The sequence below is a fragment of the Scyliorhinus canicula genome, chromosome 2, assembly GCF_902713615.1.
Source record: "Scyliorhinus canicula chromosome 2, sScyCan1.1, whole genome shotgun sequence".
Classification (NCBI taxonomy): Eukaryota; Metazoa; Chordata; class Chondrichthyes; order Carcharhiniformes; family Scyliorhinidae; genus Scyliorhinus; species Scyliorhinus canicula.
In genome coordinates, this window is record NC_052147.1 from 169522129 (window position 1) to 169540313 (window position 18185).

Genomic DNA, 18185 nt, shown 5'->3' on the forward strand with positions numbered 1-18185 from the left:
CCAAGAAATGGGAAGGACCTTGAAAATATCGTGGAGTTGGGACAGTTGCTGTTGTATGGTGTTAGAATCCCAGTTGATATAACTCGATGGGAAAGGGCAGCACGGTGGCACAGTGGTTAGCATTGCTGCCTACGGCGCTGAGGACCCGGGTTCGAATCCCGGCTCTGGGTCACTGTCCGTGAGGAGTTTGCCTGTGTCTGCGTGGGTTTCACCCCCACAATCCAAAAGATGTGCAGGGTAGGTGGATTGGCCATGCTAAATTGCCTTTAATTGGAAAAAATAATTGGATACTCTTTAAAAAAAAAAAAAAAAAATTTTTTTTAATAAATTTTAAAAAATAACTGGATGGGAAGATCCCAGAATGGAACCCTAGATCAAAAGACTGTGACTTTTACCTTTGTATCAAATGTGGAGGAACAGTCAAGGACCGCTAATTATTTTAAACAATACTTATTAAACATGAAAAATAGATTATAACACAATATTCCTTTACTGCCCTGTTAAGTTATCAATGAGACACAAGTTTGAAGATTAATATGGAAGACACAGTACATTTGAAGCTACAGTGGTCTCATTAGCACACAAAGTCCCTTTTTTATAAAACACTTTGGCTGTGGTCAAACACGCACTCCACTCTGAACCCAAGTTAGTGTCTGTTGGATTTCTCCTCAGAATCTACCTGAGATGATTGTCATGGAGAGTTGACAATCTCCATTCCCACGAAGAAGTCAATAAATGGCTTCGGGCCAACCCTAGTAGCGAACCTCTCAAGGCGAACTTGACTTTCTCGAGGCCAAAAAAAGCTTGCCATGTCCGACAGCCATACCTCAGCCCTCAGGGGGGCTTTGAGTCCCTCCATGCTAACAATATTCGTCGCCGGGCTACCAGGGAAGCAAAGGCCAGAACGCCGGCCTCTCTCTCTTCCTGGACCCCTGGGACGTCCAAAACCCCAAAGATTGCCACCTCCGGGCTCATCACCACCCCAGTTTTCAATACTGGGACATGACAGCTGCGAATCTCTGCCAATACCCTCTGAGTTTAGGGCACGACCAGAACATGTGTATATGGTTAGACGGCCCTCCGGCGCATCTAGCACACTTGTCCTCCAGCCCGAAGAAACTGCTCATCCGGGCCACCGTCATGTGGGCCAAGTGCACGACCTTAAACTGGATCAGGCTGAGCCTGGCGCATGTTGCGGTCGTGTTTACTCTGCTCGGGGCTTCTGCCCAAATATCGTCCTCCAGCTCCCCACCGAGTCCTCCTCCCACTTAAGCTTCAGGTCCTCGGTCTGCGTATCCTCAGCTCTCATTAGCTCCTTGTAGACGTCTGAAACTCTACCCTCTCCCACCTCTCCCCCAAAAACTACTCTGTCCTGCCTCCTCTTCGGCGGGAGACGTGGGAAGGATGGCACCGTCTGCGTACAAAATCCCTCACCTGCATATATCTAAAGTCCTTCCCTCTCGCCAGCCCAAACTTCTCCTCCAGCGCCCTCATGCTCGGAAATCTCCCTGCCAGGAACAGATCCCCCATCCTCACAATCCCCGCCCTCCTCCACAGTCAATACCCCCCATCCATGTTCCCTGGGGCAAATCGGTGGTTGCCGCAGATTGGGGTCCACACTGATGCTCTTACCTCCCCTACATGCCTCCTCCACTGGCCCCAGATCCGAAGAGCCGCCACCACTATCGGGCTGGTGGAGTACCGTGCCGGCGGAAGCAGCAGAGGCGCCGTGACCAGGGCTGCTAAGCTAGTGCCCCTGCACGAAGCAGCCTCCATCCGCTCCCAAACCGACCCCACACCCACCATCCATTTCCTTATCATCGTTATGTTGGCCGCCCAGTAATAGTTGCTGAAGTTCGGCAACGCCAGCCCCCCTTCTCTGCTCCTTTCAAGCATCACCCTCATCACCCACGGGGACTTCCCTGCCCATACAAATCCCAGAATAATTTTATTCAGTCTCTCAAAGAAGGACCGCGGGATAAAGAGGGGAGACACTGAAAAACAAACAAGAACCGTGGGAGAAATGAAAATGAAATGAAAAATGAAAACTGCTTATTGTCACAAGTAGGCTTCAAATGAAGTTACTGTGAAAAGCCCTAGTCGCCACATTCTGGCGCCTGTTCGGGGAGGCTGGTATGGGAATTGAACCATGCTGCTGGCCTGCCTTGGTTGTCATCTTAACAGTCTGCACACTCCCCGCTAATGACAGTGGGAGCCACCTCCGGACCTCCTCCCTCATTCGTTCCACCAGTCGGGACAGATTGAGCTTATACAACCTGCCCCAGTCCCGTGCCACCTGAATCCCCAAATATCGGAAACTCTCCCCCACTATCCTGAACGGCAACCCCTTCAGCCTACTCTCCTGCCCGCTCGCCTGAATTGCAAACAACTTGCTCTTAGCCATGATCAGTTTGCATCCGGAGAACCAGCCAAATTCCCTCAGGGTTGCCATAATACCGTCCATCCCCAACATTGGGTCCGATACATATAACAGCAGATCATCCGCGTATAATGAGACTCTATGTTCCACTTCCCCCCCCCCCCCCCCCCCCCCCCCCCCCCCGGGACCAGCACTTTCCAGCCCCTAGAAGCTCTCAGTGCAATTGCCAGCAGCTCTATGGCCAGCGCAAACAGCAGTGGGCAGAGAGGGCAACCCTGTCTTGTCCCATGGTGCAGTCTAAAGTAGTCCGATGTTGTTCCGTCCATCCTTACACCCGTCTCCGGGGCCTGATACAATAGCCTAACCCAGTCGATGAACCCCGCCCCGAACCCGAACCGTCCTAGTACCTCCCACAGATAGTCCCACTCGACCCGTTCAAAAGCCTTTTCAGCATCCACGGCTACCACTCTCTCTACCTCCCTACTCTCCGGGGGCATCATAATCACGTTGAGCAGCCTTCTTATGTTGGCCACCAGCTGCCTCCCCTTTACAAACCCGGTTTGGTCCTCCACAATTACATCCAGTACATAGTCCTCAATTCTGGTCGCCAATATCTTGGCTAGTAACTTGGCATCTACATTGACCAAGGAGATTGGCCTGTATGACCTACAGGCCTCCGGGTCCTTATCCCGTTTCAGAATGAGCGAGATGGTGGCCTGCGATATTGTCGGGGGTAAACTCCCTCTGTCTCTTGCCTTGTTAAAGACCCTGACCAGCACTGGCACCACTATCCCGGCAAATTTTTTTGAAAACTCCACCGGATACCCGCCCGGCCCCGGGGCTTTACGTGACTGCATGACCTTCAGGCCCCCCAATACCTCTTCGATCCTGACCAGGGCCCCCAGTCCATTCACCAACCCCCTCCCGACTCTTGGCAAGGTCAGTCCGTCCAGGAATTGCCTCCTCCACCCCCCCCCCCCCCCCCCCCCCAGGTCGCCTGGGAGGTTCCGAAGTGTACAGCTTCCTATAAAAGTCCTGTTGGATCACCCATTAGATTACCTTCCCCATCCACTACCCTCCCTATTTCCCGAGCCGCTTCCCTCTTCCTCAGTTGCTAAGCAAGCATTCTACTGGCCTTCTCCCCATGCTCATAAATCGTGCCTTTTACCTTTCTAAGCTGCTCTACAGCCTTGTCTGTAGTCAGCACCCCAAACACGGCCTGCAGCCTCTCTCGTTTCCTGTGTAACTCTGGCCTCGGGGATTCCGCGTAACTCCTGTCCGGTCCGTAGAATTTCTTTAATCAGTCGTCTGTCTCTGCCCTATCCGTCCTGTCCCTGTACACCCGGATTGAAATCAGCTCCCCTCTCACCACTGCCTTCAGTGCCTCCAAGAGCATCGCTGCCGAGACTTCTCCAGTATCGTTCACCTGCAGGTAATTCTGCATGTATTTCCTCAGCCTCTCACACACCGCCTCGTCCGCGAGTTGCCCAACTTCCAGCCTCCATGGTGGGCGCTGAAAGCTGTCCTTACAAAACTGCAGGTCTACCCAGTGTGGAGCATGGTCCGATATTCTGCCCCCACATTCCAGCCAGCAGGTCCCTACTCACAACAAAGTAGTCAATTCGGGAATATACCTTGTGGACGTGGGAGTAGTACGAGAACTCCCTCGCCATTGGCCGGCTAAATCTCCACGGATCTGCTCCCCCCGTTTGCTCCATGAACCCTCTCAGTTCCTTTGCCATCGCTGGCAACCTGCCCATTCTTGAACATGACTGGTCCAGGCTCGGGCCCAGGACTGTATTAAAGTCCCCGCCCATGATCAACTTACGCGAGTTCAAGTCGGGGATCTTCCCTAGCATCCTCCTACTAAAATCCACATTGTCCCAATTAGGGGCATACACACTGACCAGGACTACTCTCACCCCTTCGAGCTTACCCCTCACCATAACGAACCTGCCACTCCATCCACGACTGTGCCCTCCACCTCAAATTGTACCCTTTTATTAATCAGGATCGCAACCCCCCCCCCCCTCGTCTTAGAATCAAGCCCCGAATAAAAGACCTGACTGACCCAGCCCTTCCTTAACCTAACCTGGTCTACCACTTTCAGGTGCGTCTCCTGCAGCATGACTATGTCCACCTTCAGAACCCGCAAATGCGCAAATACACGCACCTCTTCACTGGACCGTTTAACCCTTTAACATTCCAGGTGATCAGCCTGGTTGGGAGGAACATCCCCACCCCCCGTCTGCCGATTAGCCATCCCCTTTCCTAGGCCAGCCCCCCAGCCATGTGTCGCGCTTCCTCTGGCCCGCCTCCTGGCCGGCTCCAGCCACCCCTCCCCCCAACCCCTCCACACCACTTCCCCAGATCAGCCCTACTTAAGTAAACACTCTATATACAAGTCATAAACAACCCCCACAATAGCACAATTCACGTTAAACAAGAAAATAAAGAGATAAGAAATAACAGGCACTCTTCATAAGTTGCTGGGGAACGAGGTGTTCCCGCGCCCGCTGGTGGTGGACAGGGCACACACAGTGCAGGTGAGGCAGCCGCGACAAGGGGGTCGCCCACGAGCGATGGTGGTACGCTTTCACAGGTACCTGGACAAGGAACGGGCACTCATACAGACGCAGAAAAAAATTGCACAAAGTTCCCCTGAAGCATCCATTTTGACCCAACCCACACACACACACACAGTAGCGCCGGAAAAAGCAGCCCGACTTTCACCTTGCTTTTATACAGTATCTCCTTCACCTGCCTGTTGCCTCCCCTCCTCCTGGCCACCTCCGCGCTCAAATCTTGGTAAACACGCAGGGTGGTATTGTCCCAAATACAGCTTTGTGTGCTCTTTGCCCATTGCAGCACCCGTTCCTTGTCCAGGTACCTGTGAAAGTGTATCACCATTGCTTGTGGACGACCCCCTTCTCGCGGCTGCCTCACTTGCATTCTGTGTGCCCTGTCCACCACCAGCGGGCGCGGGAACACCTCGTTCTCCAGCAACTTCTGAAACATACTCTCCACATATGGGGCAGCGTCTAGCCCCTCTGCCCCCTCCGGGAGGCCCATGATTCTCACATTCTGCCGGCGAGATCTGTTGTCCAGGTCCTCCAGCCTTTCCAGAAGCACTTTTTGCTGGTCCGTCAGCCTCCGAATCTCCACATCCACCACCATTTGAAAGTCAGCCTGCTCCTCCACTGACTTCTCCAACTGCTGGAGCTTCTCGGCCTGATTATCCAGCCTTTTTCCCATTCGATCAATCGACTTCTGAAGCGGCTCCAAGTTGTCACGCTTCAGAGCCAAAAAGCCCTCCTGCATAGTCTGCAGCAGATGCTCCATTGTGGGCTGTCGGCTCCTTGCTCTGAACACCAGCCATGCTGGTCTCTCTCACAGCCTCCACTGTGCCCTTACTCGACCACTTCTGCTGCTGTTTATGGTCCCTCCGGCTCCTTAGGTCCATACAATTCTGTATGGGTCCTGTGCCTGAGTACTATTGCATTCCAGTTCCGCGCTCAAAAGCGCAAAAAAGTCAGGGGAAAAGGTCCAAAAGTCCGACCGAGACGGGAGCCACCAAATGTGCGACCTGCTCCCTCTTAGACGCTACTGGAAGTCCACCAAACGACTGTTTTTAATAGAGCTTCTGCTCTACCTCTCCCAGCGAATCCACTCCAGGATTTCCACTATCCCCTTTTAAGATTTATTTGTCTTGAATGCTTTGACGCAAGCAAATTCTGATATCCAACCATCGATTGCTCCACAATTATTTCACTTGACATGTCACAAACTGTAGTAAGATATCACAAATCTTAGAACCAGATCAGATATCTTTCTGACTTCTCGGTAGCCAACTCCTTTACAGTTTTGTGACTAGAAATGAACAGTACCCTGTTCCATTCCCAGTTCCTCTTTGTTCCTTTGACATCAGGCTCCCAGAAACTCCTCTTTATTAATCTAGATCCTTAAGTAGGTGTCCTTTCGATTTCTGGCACAGTCTTTCTTAACCATTTACTCTTCACGTTATGGCTATCCCTATCACAGTTGGAACTCGTGGGTTCCCATCAATGGCTTCCAGATTGCTTGACTATTTCTGAATTTAATCTGTACATTACCCTTTCTGAATGATATCCATAGGTTTTTGAAGCTCCTCTTTCTTGTATGGAGACATGTTCTGCCTCATAGTGCCGGTGCTTTGGCATAGTAACAATAAGTGCACTAGTCTGCTTTGCAAGGGTGAGAGGGGAGCTTTCTTACTCGGAAAATTTAATATGTATAGGGTTTCATCTGCAGGTCTGTATACTATTTTTGGCTTTGTGGGTGTTTCCCAGAAAGGCTGAACCTATGGACAGATCTAAAACATGTGGAGCAGAGAATCCCTTTTGGTGTAATCTTTTAGTAGCCATTGCCCAGATGTTTTAGCCAGAGCTGACCCTTTCATATTACATTAGAGTTTGTGAATGTTCATTTCCATATTTTCTTTATTTTCTGCACTAATTACTGGCAAAGTATTGTAAATAAATTGTTAGGAGTTTCGAGTTGTCTTTTGATCTGAAAATAAATATGATATGGAAGGAAGATGTGTTTGTGGAAATTTGTTGAGCTACAGTTGTATGAAAATGGTTCCTTTTGGAGTTTTATGCAGACAGTTGGGTCTTGTGGAAAACATTTAATTTAGTGGTACTTGGTTAGCTCCTTTGGGTGATGTGTTATTTGTTCTTGGGAAGGTGTACTTTGAGGGAGGGGGGGGGATTAGTATGGTGAGTGTCCTTGGATCCCACTCCAAACTCTGTTTCTTAGCCATTGTTTCTATCCTTGGCAATTGTCTGCAGAGCCAGACTGGTTGAAACCTTGGTGTTCTGTTTGATCCTGACGTGAGCATTCACCCACGTATCCTCTCCATCACCCAGACCGCTCGCTTCCACAGCCTTCACATTGGGTGACTTTTCTTTAATAATATTTATTAGTGTCACAAGTAGGCTTACATTAACACTGCAATGAAGTTACTGTGAAAATCCCCCAGTCGCCACACTCCGGCACCTGTTCAGTTACACAGAGGGAGAATTCAGAATGTCCAATTCACCTCACAAGCATGCCTTTTGGGACTTGTGGGAGGAAACTGGAGCACCTGAAGGAAACCCACGCACACTGGGAAAATGTGCAGACTTCGCACAGACAGTGACCCAAGCGGGGAATTGACCCCTGGCGTTGTGAAGTAACAGTGCTAACCACTGTGTTACCGTGCCACCCTACTTACGCCTGACGTCGACCCTACTTTAGCACATATGCTACTAAAATCCTCACGCATGTCTTTGTTCAATTAAGACTTGACTATTCCAGTGCTGGACAGTTTTCCACCATCCATCCTTTGTAAACTCTCCCCATATATTAACTTGCCCCAAACCTTGTTCATCCATTTTTCCTTTGTAGGTAGCTAGCTGACATACATAGGTTCCTGATTTGACATTTCTCCTCTCAATTCCAAAATCCACATCCTTGTTTTCAAATCTGTCCATTATGTCACCCCCCCTCCCTATATCTGTAACATCTTCTATCACTTGAAGCCTCAAAGATCTCTATGCTCCTTCAGTTCTGATCTCTTGTACAACCTCTATTTTATCCGTCCACTATTGGCAGTGATGCTTTCAGTGTCTTGTCAAACTCTGCGGTTCCCTCCATAGACCTCGACTCTACCTCTTTAAGTTGCTCCTTTAATCCTCATGGACCCAAAATTTGGATTGTCTCCTGTATTATGAGGCACTATAAAATGCAGGTTGTAGTTAAATGTTTCTAGGCCTCTGTTTGCCATTTCTAATGGTCTGCAAAGGGCAGGTTGTATCCAAGAGTTGCTTGAAACACCTGGACTCTGTGCATAGTTAACCTACGACATAGGTTAGTCGTACCATTTAGAAGAAAAGAGATGCTGCTAGGTTCCTGAGGTGAGCATATTTTGGCACAAGTGCTAACCTTTATAGCTGGGTACCTCCATTTTGAGACAGAGCAGGATGACTGGGAAAGGTTGCAATGGACAGGTCAGGAAATAGGATTAATGCTTCAATGAGCACTAGGGGCTGGTTTAGCACACTGGGCTAAATCGCTGGCTTTTAAAGCAGACCAAGGCAGGCCAGCAGCACGGTTCAATTCCCGTACCAGCCTCCCCGAACAGGCACTGGAATGTGGCGACTAGGGGTTTTTCACAATAACTTCATTGAAGTCTACTCGTGACAATAAGCGATTTTCATTTCATTTAATTTCTTGCCAACACTGCTGTGGGTTCCTCATATTTTTATTTTGCAAGAAATTGGAAGCTCTGAGCTTGTAAAAAGGGCAAAGCTTTGCGAAGTCTAGTGGAAGAGCATGTAATTTGTCATTCTGTGTTTTGGAATAGTTATCTATTTCTTGTATGTTAACCATTGGGAAAAGTGGAGTTTTTGTTGTTCATCCTCCTGTCCTTGTTGTGGAGCACTTTTAAAATATTGCCATTTTGTCCTTGAGCTCTTGAGATTGTTTTTTTTAAATTTGTTCATGGGATGTGGGTATCTCTGTCTGGGCCAGCATTTATTACCGATCCCTGAGGGAATTTAAGAGTCAACCACATTGCCATGGATCTGGAGTCCATGTAGGCCAGACCAGGTAAGGACGGCAGATTTCCTTCCCTAAAGGACATTACGAACCAGATGTTTTTTTATGACAAACGTCAATGGTTTTATGGTCATCATTAGACTTTTTAAGTCCAGATGTTTTTCTATTGAATTCAAATTTCACCATCTGCCATGGAGGGGATTCAAAACCAGGTGCCCTGAGCATGACTCTGGGTCTCTGTATTGCTGTATTATTCCGTATTACTAGTTCAGCGACATTACCAGTACCCCACTGCCTCCCCAGTGATGTCACTGGAAGCTTTATACTTTTTTAAAAAGCAATTGCTTCTGAAAGTGGAACATTCATGAGCCTGCCAATCTGACTACAACATGTGATCAGGGTCAAAAGGACCCAGTTGCCACTGATCTAGCAATCCCTTAACCCTGATTGTTTTCTCCCCACTTCTGCATGGGTCTCTCCCCCCCCCCCCCCCCCCCCCCACACAACCGAAAGATGTGCAGGTTAGGTGGATTAGCCATGTTAAATTGGAAAAAAAAATAATTTGGTGCTCTAAATTTATGGAAAAAAAACGATTGTTTCCATAGCATCCAGAATCCGTTTTCGTTGAAATACGTAGGAGGTGAGTCTACCTTCCTTGTTGAAAATCTTTTATGCATATACAGTAAAATTATGAGTAATTGGAAAAGGAGATTTTGTCCAGTATAAATTTGATATAGTTTCTGAAGACGCGAGCGAATATCTTTAGCAGCTGGGATAAGATTCAGATGTACGTGTGGCAATACAAATTCCTGCTTCTGTTAGTTATGAAGTTTATGCAAGTTGAATTGCTTAATTTCACCACATCTATTTTAGGCAACTAAATTAAATCAGTCATAACATGGAGAGGAGATAGTGGTGTAGTGGCCATTTCATTGAACTATTAATCCAGAGGCCCAGACTAATGAGGGTACACAGGTTTAGATCCCACCATGGCAGTTGGTGGAATTTAAATTCAATCAATAAAATCTGGAATTGAAATGTGCTTTGCACATTTTTAAATATTGTTGCTTCTTTTAAATTTAAAGTACCTAATTCTTTTTCCCCAATTAAGCAGCAATTTAGCGTGGCTAATCCACCTACCCATCACATTTTTGGGTTATTGGGGTGCGACCCACGCGGACACGAGGAGAATGTGCAATCTCTACACAGACAGTGACCCGGGGTCGGGATAGAACCCGGGTCTTTGGTGCCGTGAGGCAGCAGTCCTAACCATTGCGCCACCATGCTGCACATTGTGCTTGACTCTTTTGTTAAAAATTAATTTAGGGTACCCAATTATTTTTTTCCAATGAAGGGGCAATTTAGTATGACCAATCCACCTACCCTGCACATCTTTTGGGTTGTGGTAGTGAAACCCACGCAGACACGGGAGAATGTGCAAACTCCACACAGAAAATATGGATCGAACCCGGTCCTCAGCGCCATAGGCAGCAGTACTAACCACCGCCACCATGCGGCCCTTCCATTGTGCTGGACTCTTAACTGCCCTTTGAAATGCCAGGGTTAGGCAATAAATGCTGGCCATACCAGTGACACCTACATCCCGTGAGAAAATAAAAAAGAAGCTATGACCTGCTGAACTAAATTGAATAATGGTGTCAGATGTTAATTTGTTTAAAACTTTACACTTGTTGATTCCTTGCCTGTGTTAAATGTTTTTTGTGTCTCAGTGTATACTGTTGTGACATATCTAAAGAATGAGATGAACAGGGGAGATTTCTTTATGACGCTCCAGAATCAACCAGTTGCACTGAGTCTTTATCGACAGGTATGGACTATGCACCTTTTTATGCATATTAGCATTTCCAGAAGTAGAGTGCAATTTTACATTGCTGTTAACTGTTGCTCCTTCTAAATTTTATATTCTTGCTGGATTTCTTTGATGAATTCTTTAAAATGGAAGTTATAGGGATGGGATACGCTTCCACTTTTGGTACCTGATATCAGGAGCAATCGTACAAGATCATGTTGTAGTAGTCCGGATCAAATGCAGAATAACCAATTATACTTCTAATTTGCCCCAGCAATACAGCCAATGTTAGATGTACTTTCTCTACTTGTAGCAGTGTGATTTTATTTAATTTCTCACAAATGCCACTCATCACCTTGGTATGAGAGTGTAAAAAAGCAGTTTATACTGTGATGTATAGCTGGGCTGTGTCTACCTAAACCAGTTTCACGAAACACCCTTACAGCAGTGAGAGATTTTCCTTCTATCACTCTGGGCTGGATTTCATTAATAGAGCCAAAAATATGGGTAGGTAATAATTGTAACTTTTTTTAAAATTTAGAGTACCCAATTTTTTTTCCAATTAAGGGACAATTTAGCGTGGCCAATCCACCTGCATATAGAACATAGAACATAGAACAGTACAGCACAGAACAGGCCCTTCGGCCCTCGATGTTGTGCCGAGCAATGATCACCCTACTTAAACCCACGTAACCCGTATCCCAACAATCCCCCCATTAACCTTACACTACGGGCAATTTAGCATGGCCAATCCACCTAACCCGCACATCTTTGGACTGTGGGAGGAAACCGGAGCACCCGGAGGAAACCCACGCACACACGGGGAGGACGTGCAGACTCCACACAGACAGTGACCCAGCCGGGAATTGAACCTGGGACCCTGGAGCTGTGAAGCATTGATGCTAACCACCATGCTACCGTGAGGCCGTGGGTTGTAGGGGTGAAACCCATGTAGACACGGGGAGAATGTGCAAACTCCACACGGTCAGTGACTCTGACTCTGGACCGGGATCGAACCTGGATCCTCGGTGCCGTGAGGCAGCAATGCTAACCACTGCGCCACCGCGCCGCCCCTAATTCTAACCTTGTGAGTAAATATTACTTTGTCGAGGAAATCATAGCAAAAGGTTTGAAGTCACAAGCATGTTTTTATTTCTCCGCTATCCCCATTCTTCCGATTTTCCATTATTTATCTCATTCCCTTATCCCCGTGCTTGCCTTCTGCCTCACTGTCTCCAGCACCAGATCTTCTGAATTGTAACAAATGCAGTGTGATCAGATTACATCTTCTAAGTGTTTTTCTTAGCAAAGCTAAATATCAGTGCAGTGGGGAGAACTAAAATAATGGGTGGGATTCTCTGTCCAGCGACGCTAGAATCGCAGTCGGGCGGAGAATCGGGCGTCGGCCGGAAATAGAGCTGGGCATGTGTGCACGGTAGCAATGGGTGCATAGTAGCACAGTGGATAGCACAGTTGCTTCACAGCTCCAAGGTCCCAGGTTAGATTCCCGGCTTGGGTCACTGTCTGCGTGGAGTCTGCACATTCTCCCCGTGTCTGCGTGGGTTTCCTCTGGATGCTCCGGTTTTCTCCCATAAATCCCGAAGGACGTGCTGTTAGGTAATTTGGACATTCTGAATTCTCCCTCCGTGTACCCGAACAGGCGGTGGAATGTGGCGACTCGGGGCTTTTCACAGCAACTTCATTGCAGTGTAAACCTACTTGTGACAATAAAGATTACTATTGCCGTGGCCTGCAAGGCTGCCATGTGGCTGCACGCCCCACTGACGCAAGCAATATGGGTGTCGCCCCCCCCCCCCCCCCCCCCCCAGCTCCCCATGATGTATACAAGCATTAGCCGCAGCCCCTATCGCTAACCTATGTGCTTCTCCCGTGCCAACTTAACTGATGTTTAACTTTTGGACCATACATGTCTAACGCTCCTTCTCGCTGGTCCCACAGGCGGTAGTCCCCTTTGGTAGCCGTCCTCTGGAGCAAACGGGCCTGGCAGTCGTCCGGGGGGGTGGGGGGTGGTGCGGGGGTTGGTGCCAGGAGCATGGCTGTGGTGGTGACTCATCCTGGCCGACTGGGCATTGCCCATCCTCATCCGGCACTGCCGACTGGACCTTATGGGGGAGGGGGTGATGGGTATGTGGGGGTGGTTCCAGAGGCATGGTGGTAGTGGCGACTCACCCTGGTCGCCCTGAGGAGGTCATGCAGCTTCTTGCTGCACTCACAGCCTCTGCCACCTGCGCCCAGGCCCGGTTGACATCTGCGGCTGGCAGCCTCCTTCCCGCCCTGTTGAACAGGCTGTCCTGCCTCTCCTCCACAGCATCCAATGTCTCCAGCTCTGCATCGACGAACCTCAGTCCCGCTCTTCAGGGTGGCATCTTCTTGGCTGGAATGACAAGTGTGTGGGACATGGAGTGCTTATATGTACCTGCAGCTTGTCGGGCTGTATCCCAGCAAATCACATGCTGGCGTGCATTGGAATCACACTAGTTCCACGTGGCACTGGTGCTGGCCAATTAGTATGTCCTGAATGGTTCCCGGACCGGCGCCTTCATCGGGACTGTAGAACATCTGCAATTCAGGGCCGGAGTCAGCACCTCGTCTTTGAAAAGGAGAATCCCCCCACCCCGGTTCTTCCATTTTTCCTTTATTTCTCTCTCTCTTTCCTTTATCCCTATGCTCGACTTCTGTTCCACTGTCACAAGCCCCAGATTTTCTGAATTGTAACAAATACAATGTGACCAGATTACATCCTTTTTGTGTTTTTCTTACCAATACTGAATATCAATGCAGTGAAGAGAGCTATTAATTTAAAATGATGTACTTTCAGAAGTGTGTCAAGCTGTTTGGTGAAATCCTTCTTTATTGTTCCCACAGTTGAGTAACTTAAACTTGTCTGAATTTTGCTTTTTATTCATTTATAAATATACATAATAGAAAATACAAAATATTGCACTGATAGGATTGTGTAGCTTTTGATTTGATATTTTTGTCTGTTGTCCTGTAAATGTTTATAGCTATTAACTTTGATTAAAAGTAGAGAATTATTGTGCTTTTAACAAAGGTCCTGTAGCTCCCATGTTTTCTTGTCTGTTCAATGAATGTATTTTGGTCATTCGTGTAATATAAATATTGAATATTTTGTACTCAAAAGGAAACAAACTTTTTTGTCTTTGACCAATTAACGTTTGTTCACAGTTCTGTAAGCACCAGGAGCCAGAGACACTCAAAGATCTATTCAACCAGGATGATAACCACCAGGAGCTTGGGAATTTCTATGTGCGTTCCAGTTACTCTAATGAAACGGTGAGGGCAGAATTCTATTTCCACTGGGATCAACTATAACCTTTCTGAAGTAGATTTTATTTTCCTCATGACAATAGAGGGAGTCGTTATGACCACTAACTCCTTATGCAGCATAGAATGATGGCTCTGCTGAGGTTTGTATGAAGGCTCTCAAAATGGAGGCCATATTCACTAAATCAGAGTGTCCACCCTTAACGGTATCAGTAGATAATCCTTTCTGCTCCCACTACATCTCTCCATCCTTCTCAGTTTACCTCTTTCTCTTCATCACTTCTTTGTGTCCATTTCTGCATTAATTTCTATTGGTTCCCATTTCTGGGGAGGCGATGGCACAGTGGTATTGTCACTGGACTAGTAAACCAGAGACCCAGAGTATTGCTCTGGGAATCCAGGTTCAAATCCTACCACTGCAGATGGTGAAATTTGAATTCAATAAAAGAATCTGGAATTAAAAGTCTCATGATGACCATGAAACCATTGTTGTAAAAACCCATCTGGTTCACTAATGTCCTTTAGGAAAGGAAATCTGCCGTCCTTACCTGGCCTGGCGTATATTTGACTCCAGATCCACAGAAATGTGGTTGACTCTTAACTGCCCCTTCAAGGGCAATTAGGGATGGGCAATAAATTCTGGATCAGCCTGCAACAGCCACATCCCATGAATGAATAAAAAGAAAAATCTTGCCTGTTCTTCTATTTATCTCTCTCTCCTGCCTCCACAACTATAGGTATTGAGAAGCAATATCATTAGGATTCCAAAATGGCCAAGCATTAGCAAACAGAAATATGGGCATTGAGTAGAGGCATTAGGGCTCTGATGGTTAGGCTAGTCACTGTCTAGAGCATAGTGGGAAGAAATTCTGTTGATTCAACATGCACTTCATCTCTGAAGAACATTGGGGTGTTTTTCTCATGGACATTATGGAAATCCAACTTATTATGCTGGAACATGGATCTAAGAATCTGCTGGTTGATGGTTGCTGAAAGAGGGCAGGGCTAATTGAATACTGTGGACTTTGCATGCCTGGGTTAGTCAACTCCTCCAGAGTGAGCACCTCTCCTTGTGCTCCGATACCCAGTAAATGACCACAACTAGATGAAGAAAATAATCATGAAAAAGACTCACCACAGAAAGAGCTGACTTCATCAGTTGGAGTGCGCATTGCTCCTGTTATTCTTTCACGGAATTAGTATTGCTGGCAAGGTCAACATTTGTTGTTCATCCCTTATTGCCCTCGAGAAGATGAAGTTGAGCCCTCTTCTTGAATTGCTGTGGCATAGGTACAGGAAGTTAGGAGGTGAGTTCAGCAACAGCTGAACTCGGGGCAGGGGGCAGCACGGTAGCATAGTGGTTAGCATAAATGCTTCACAGCTCCAGGGTCCCAGGTTCGATTCCCGGCTGGGTCACTGTCTGTGCGGAGTCTGCACGTCCTCCCCGTGTGTGCGTGGGTTTTCTCCGGGTGCTCCGGTTTCCTCCCACAGTCCAAAGATGTGCGGGTTAGGTGGATTGGCCATGTTAAATTGCCCGTAGTGTCCTAAAAAGTAAGGTTGGGGGGGGGGGGGGGTTGTTGGGTTACGGGTATAGGGTGGATACGCGGGTTTGAGTAGGTTGATCATTGCTCGGCACAACATCGAGGGCCGAAGGGCCTGTTCTGTGCTGTACTGTTCTATGTTCTACAGTGAAGGATTGGTGATAAAGTTCCAAGTCAGACTTTGAACGGAACTTGAAACTGGTAGTCGGCTGCCTTTGTCATCCTAGATTATAGAGGTCACAGGTTTGGAAGGTACTGTCGCAGGAAGTTTGGCGAACTGCTGTGGTGCATCTTGTCAGTGGGTTCATTGCCTCACTGCTATCACTGTGTGCCGATTTTGATGAAAGCAGTGTTTAAAGTGGAGAATGGGGTTGTCAATCAAATGACTACTTTATCCTGGATGGTGTGGAGCTTCTTAAGTGTTGTTGGAGCTGCAGGCCTCCATGTAAGTGGACAATATTCCACCACATTTGTGATGGTGGACAGGCTTTGGGGAGTGAGATTAATTGCTTGCCACAGAATTCTCAGCTTCTGACTTATTTTTGCAGTCACAGTATTTGTATGACTTGTTCAGTTATGTTTCTGGTCAATGGTAACTCCCAGAATGTTCAGTGAAGGTAACACCATTGAACATCAAGGGAAGCTGGTTAGATTATCTCTGGTTGGCAATGATCATTGCCTGACAATTGCATGACACAAATGCCACTTGCTGCTTGATTTGAGTTGATTTGATTTATTGTCACATGTACCGAAGTACAGTGAAAAATATTTTTCTGCGGCCGAGGCACGTACACAATACATACATAGTAGACACAAGAATAATCAACAGGAACATTGACAAATGGTACATCGACAAAACAGTGATTGGTTACAGTGCGGAACAAGGTGCCAAACAAAGCAAATACATGAGCAAGAGCAGCATAGGGCATTGTGAATAGTGTTCTTACAGGGAACAGATCAGTCCGTGGGGAGTCAGTGAGGAGTCTTGTAGCTATGGGGAAGAAGCTGTTCCTATGTCTGGATGTGCGAGTCTTCAGACTTCTGTACCTTCTGCCTGATGGAAGGGTCTGGAAGAAGGTAAATTATCAACTCAAGCCTGTATGTTGTCCAGGTCGTCTGCATGCAGGCTTGGATTCATTATCTGAGTAATTGTGAATGGTTGAACATTGTGCAATCATCAGCGAACATCCCCGCTTCTGACCTGATGTTGGAGGGAATATCATTGATGAAGTAGCTGAAGATGATTGAGCCTCAGATACTACTCTGCAGAACTCCTGCTGTAATGTCCTGTGGCCGAGATTATTGACCTCCAACAATCAGAACCATCTTTGAGTGTTAGGTATGATTCCAACCAGTGTAAAGTTTCCCTCCATTCCCATTGACTCCAGTTTTGTTAGAACTTCATGATGGCACATCCGGTCAAATACTGCCTCGTTGTCAAGGACAGACACATTTGCATTACCTAAATGCAAGTAGTGTAGTCTGGGGAACCTGAACGCAGTTGAGATGATTGGCACCCAAAAACCACAACCATCTTCTGTTATGCTAAGTATTACTCTGACCAGTGGAGCGTTTTCCTCCTGATTTCCATTGACTTCAATGTTGCTCCTAGCAACTCCTCCATAATCAGGACCTACAGTGTTCTGGATTTCCCAGACAGGTCAGGATTAAATTTGAGATTGAGAGCTATCTGTAAACCTAATGGGTTTCCATTTGGAAGGCCCCAGCAAGGCTTGTGAACTTTCTTTTTGTCTAAACACCTGCTGGAAGAACAGCTGGTGATGTGAATCGAAACATTGTGCTCAACGGCTGAGTGCTTTTGTTAACACGTTCTTTCAAAAAAAGTTAAGCATTCAATAACTTAAATCAAACAGTATCAGTAAAGTTCGACCTTTAATGATAACATAATATGAATTAAGTGGGCTGGATTTTGCCCGAGTCTTATTGAGTTATCCCTGTATCTCAATGCCGAATTGTTTTTTTTTTTTTTTTTTTATTGGCATTTTTTGCAGAAAATATAACAAAAAGTATAGCAAAAAGCAGTAATATGCAACTAACAGCCCCATAACACCCACAATTCCCCCCATACCGTAACATCACATGTATCACATTCCCCCACCCCCCCCCCCAAACAAGAGAACTTAACCATAAATTAAAATTAGATAAATCAAATTTAAATAAAATAAGCTAACATAATCAACGCCCCCCCCACCCCCCCACCCCCCCCCCCCCCCCCCGGGTTGCTGCTGCTACTGTCCCAGTACCCTATCGTTGAGCCAGAAAGTCGAGGAAAGGTTGCCACCGTTTAAAGAACCCTTGCACCGATCCTCTCAGGGCGAATTTAACCTTCTCAAGCTTAATAAAGCCCGCCATGTCATTGATCCAGGTTTCCACGCTTGGGGGCCTCGCGTCCTTCCACTGTAGCAAAATCCTTCGCCGGGCTACTAGGGACGCAAAGGCCAGCACACCGGCCTCTTTCGCCTCCTGCACTCCCGGCTCTACCCCAACCCCAAAGATCGCGAGTCCCCATCCTGGCTTGACCCTGGATCCCACCACCCTTGACACCGTC

The 18185-nt window shown here is 47.3% G+C and overlaps 1 protein-coding gene across 2 annotated transcripts in view; it reads left to right on the forward strand.

Moving 5' to 3' along the window:
• vps16 (vacuolar protein sorting 16 homolog) overlaps nucleotides 1–18185 on the forward strand; it is an 87919-nt gene that overhangs the window by 57545 nt on the left and 12189 nt on the right. For both annotated transcript variants that reach the window (XM_038789020.1, XM_038789021.1), the window contains 2 exons: nucleotides 10690–10787; nucleotides 13977–14084. In XM_038789020.1, the coding sequence (XP_038644948.1) occupies nucleotides 10690–10787; nucleotides 13977–14084 (206 nt within the window). The remainder of the gene's footprint in view (nucleotides 1–10689; nucleotides 10788–13976; nucleotides 14085–18185) is intronic.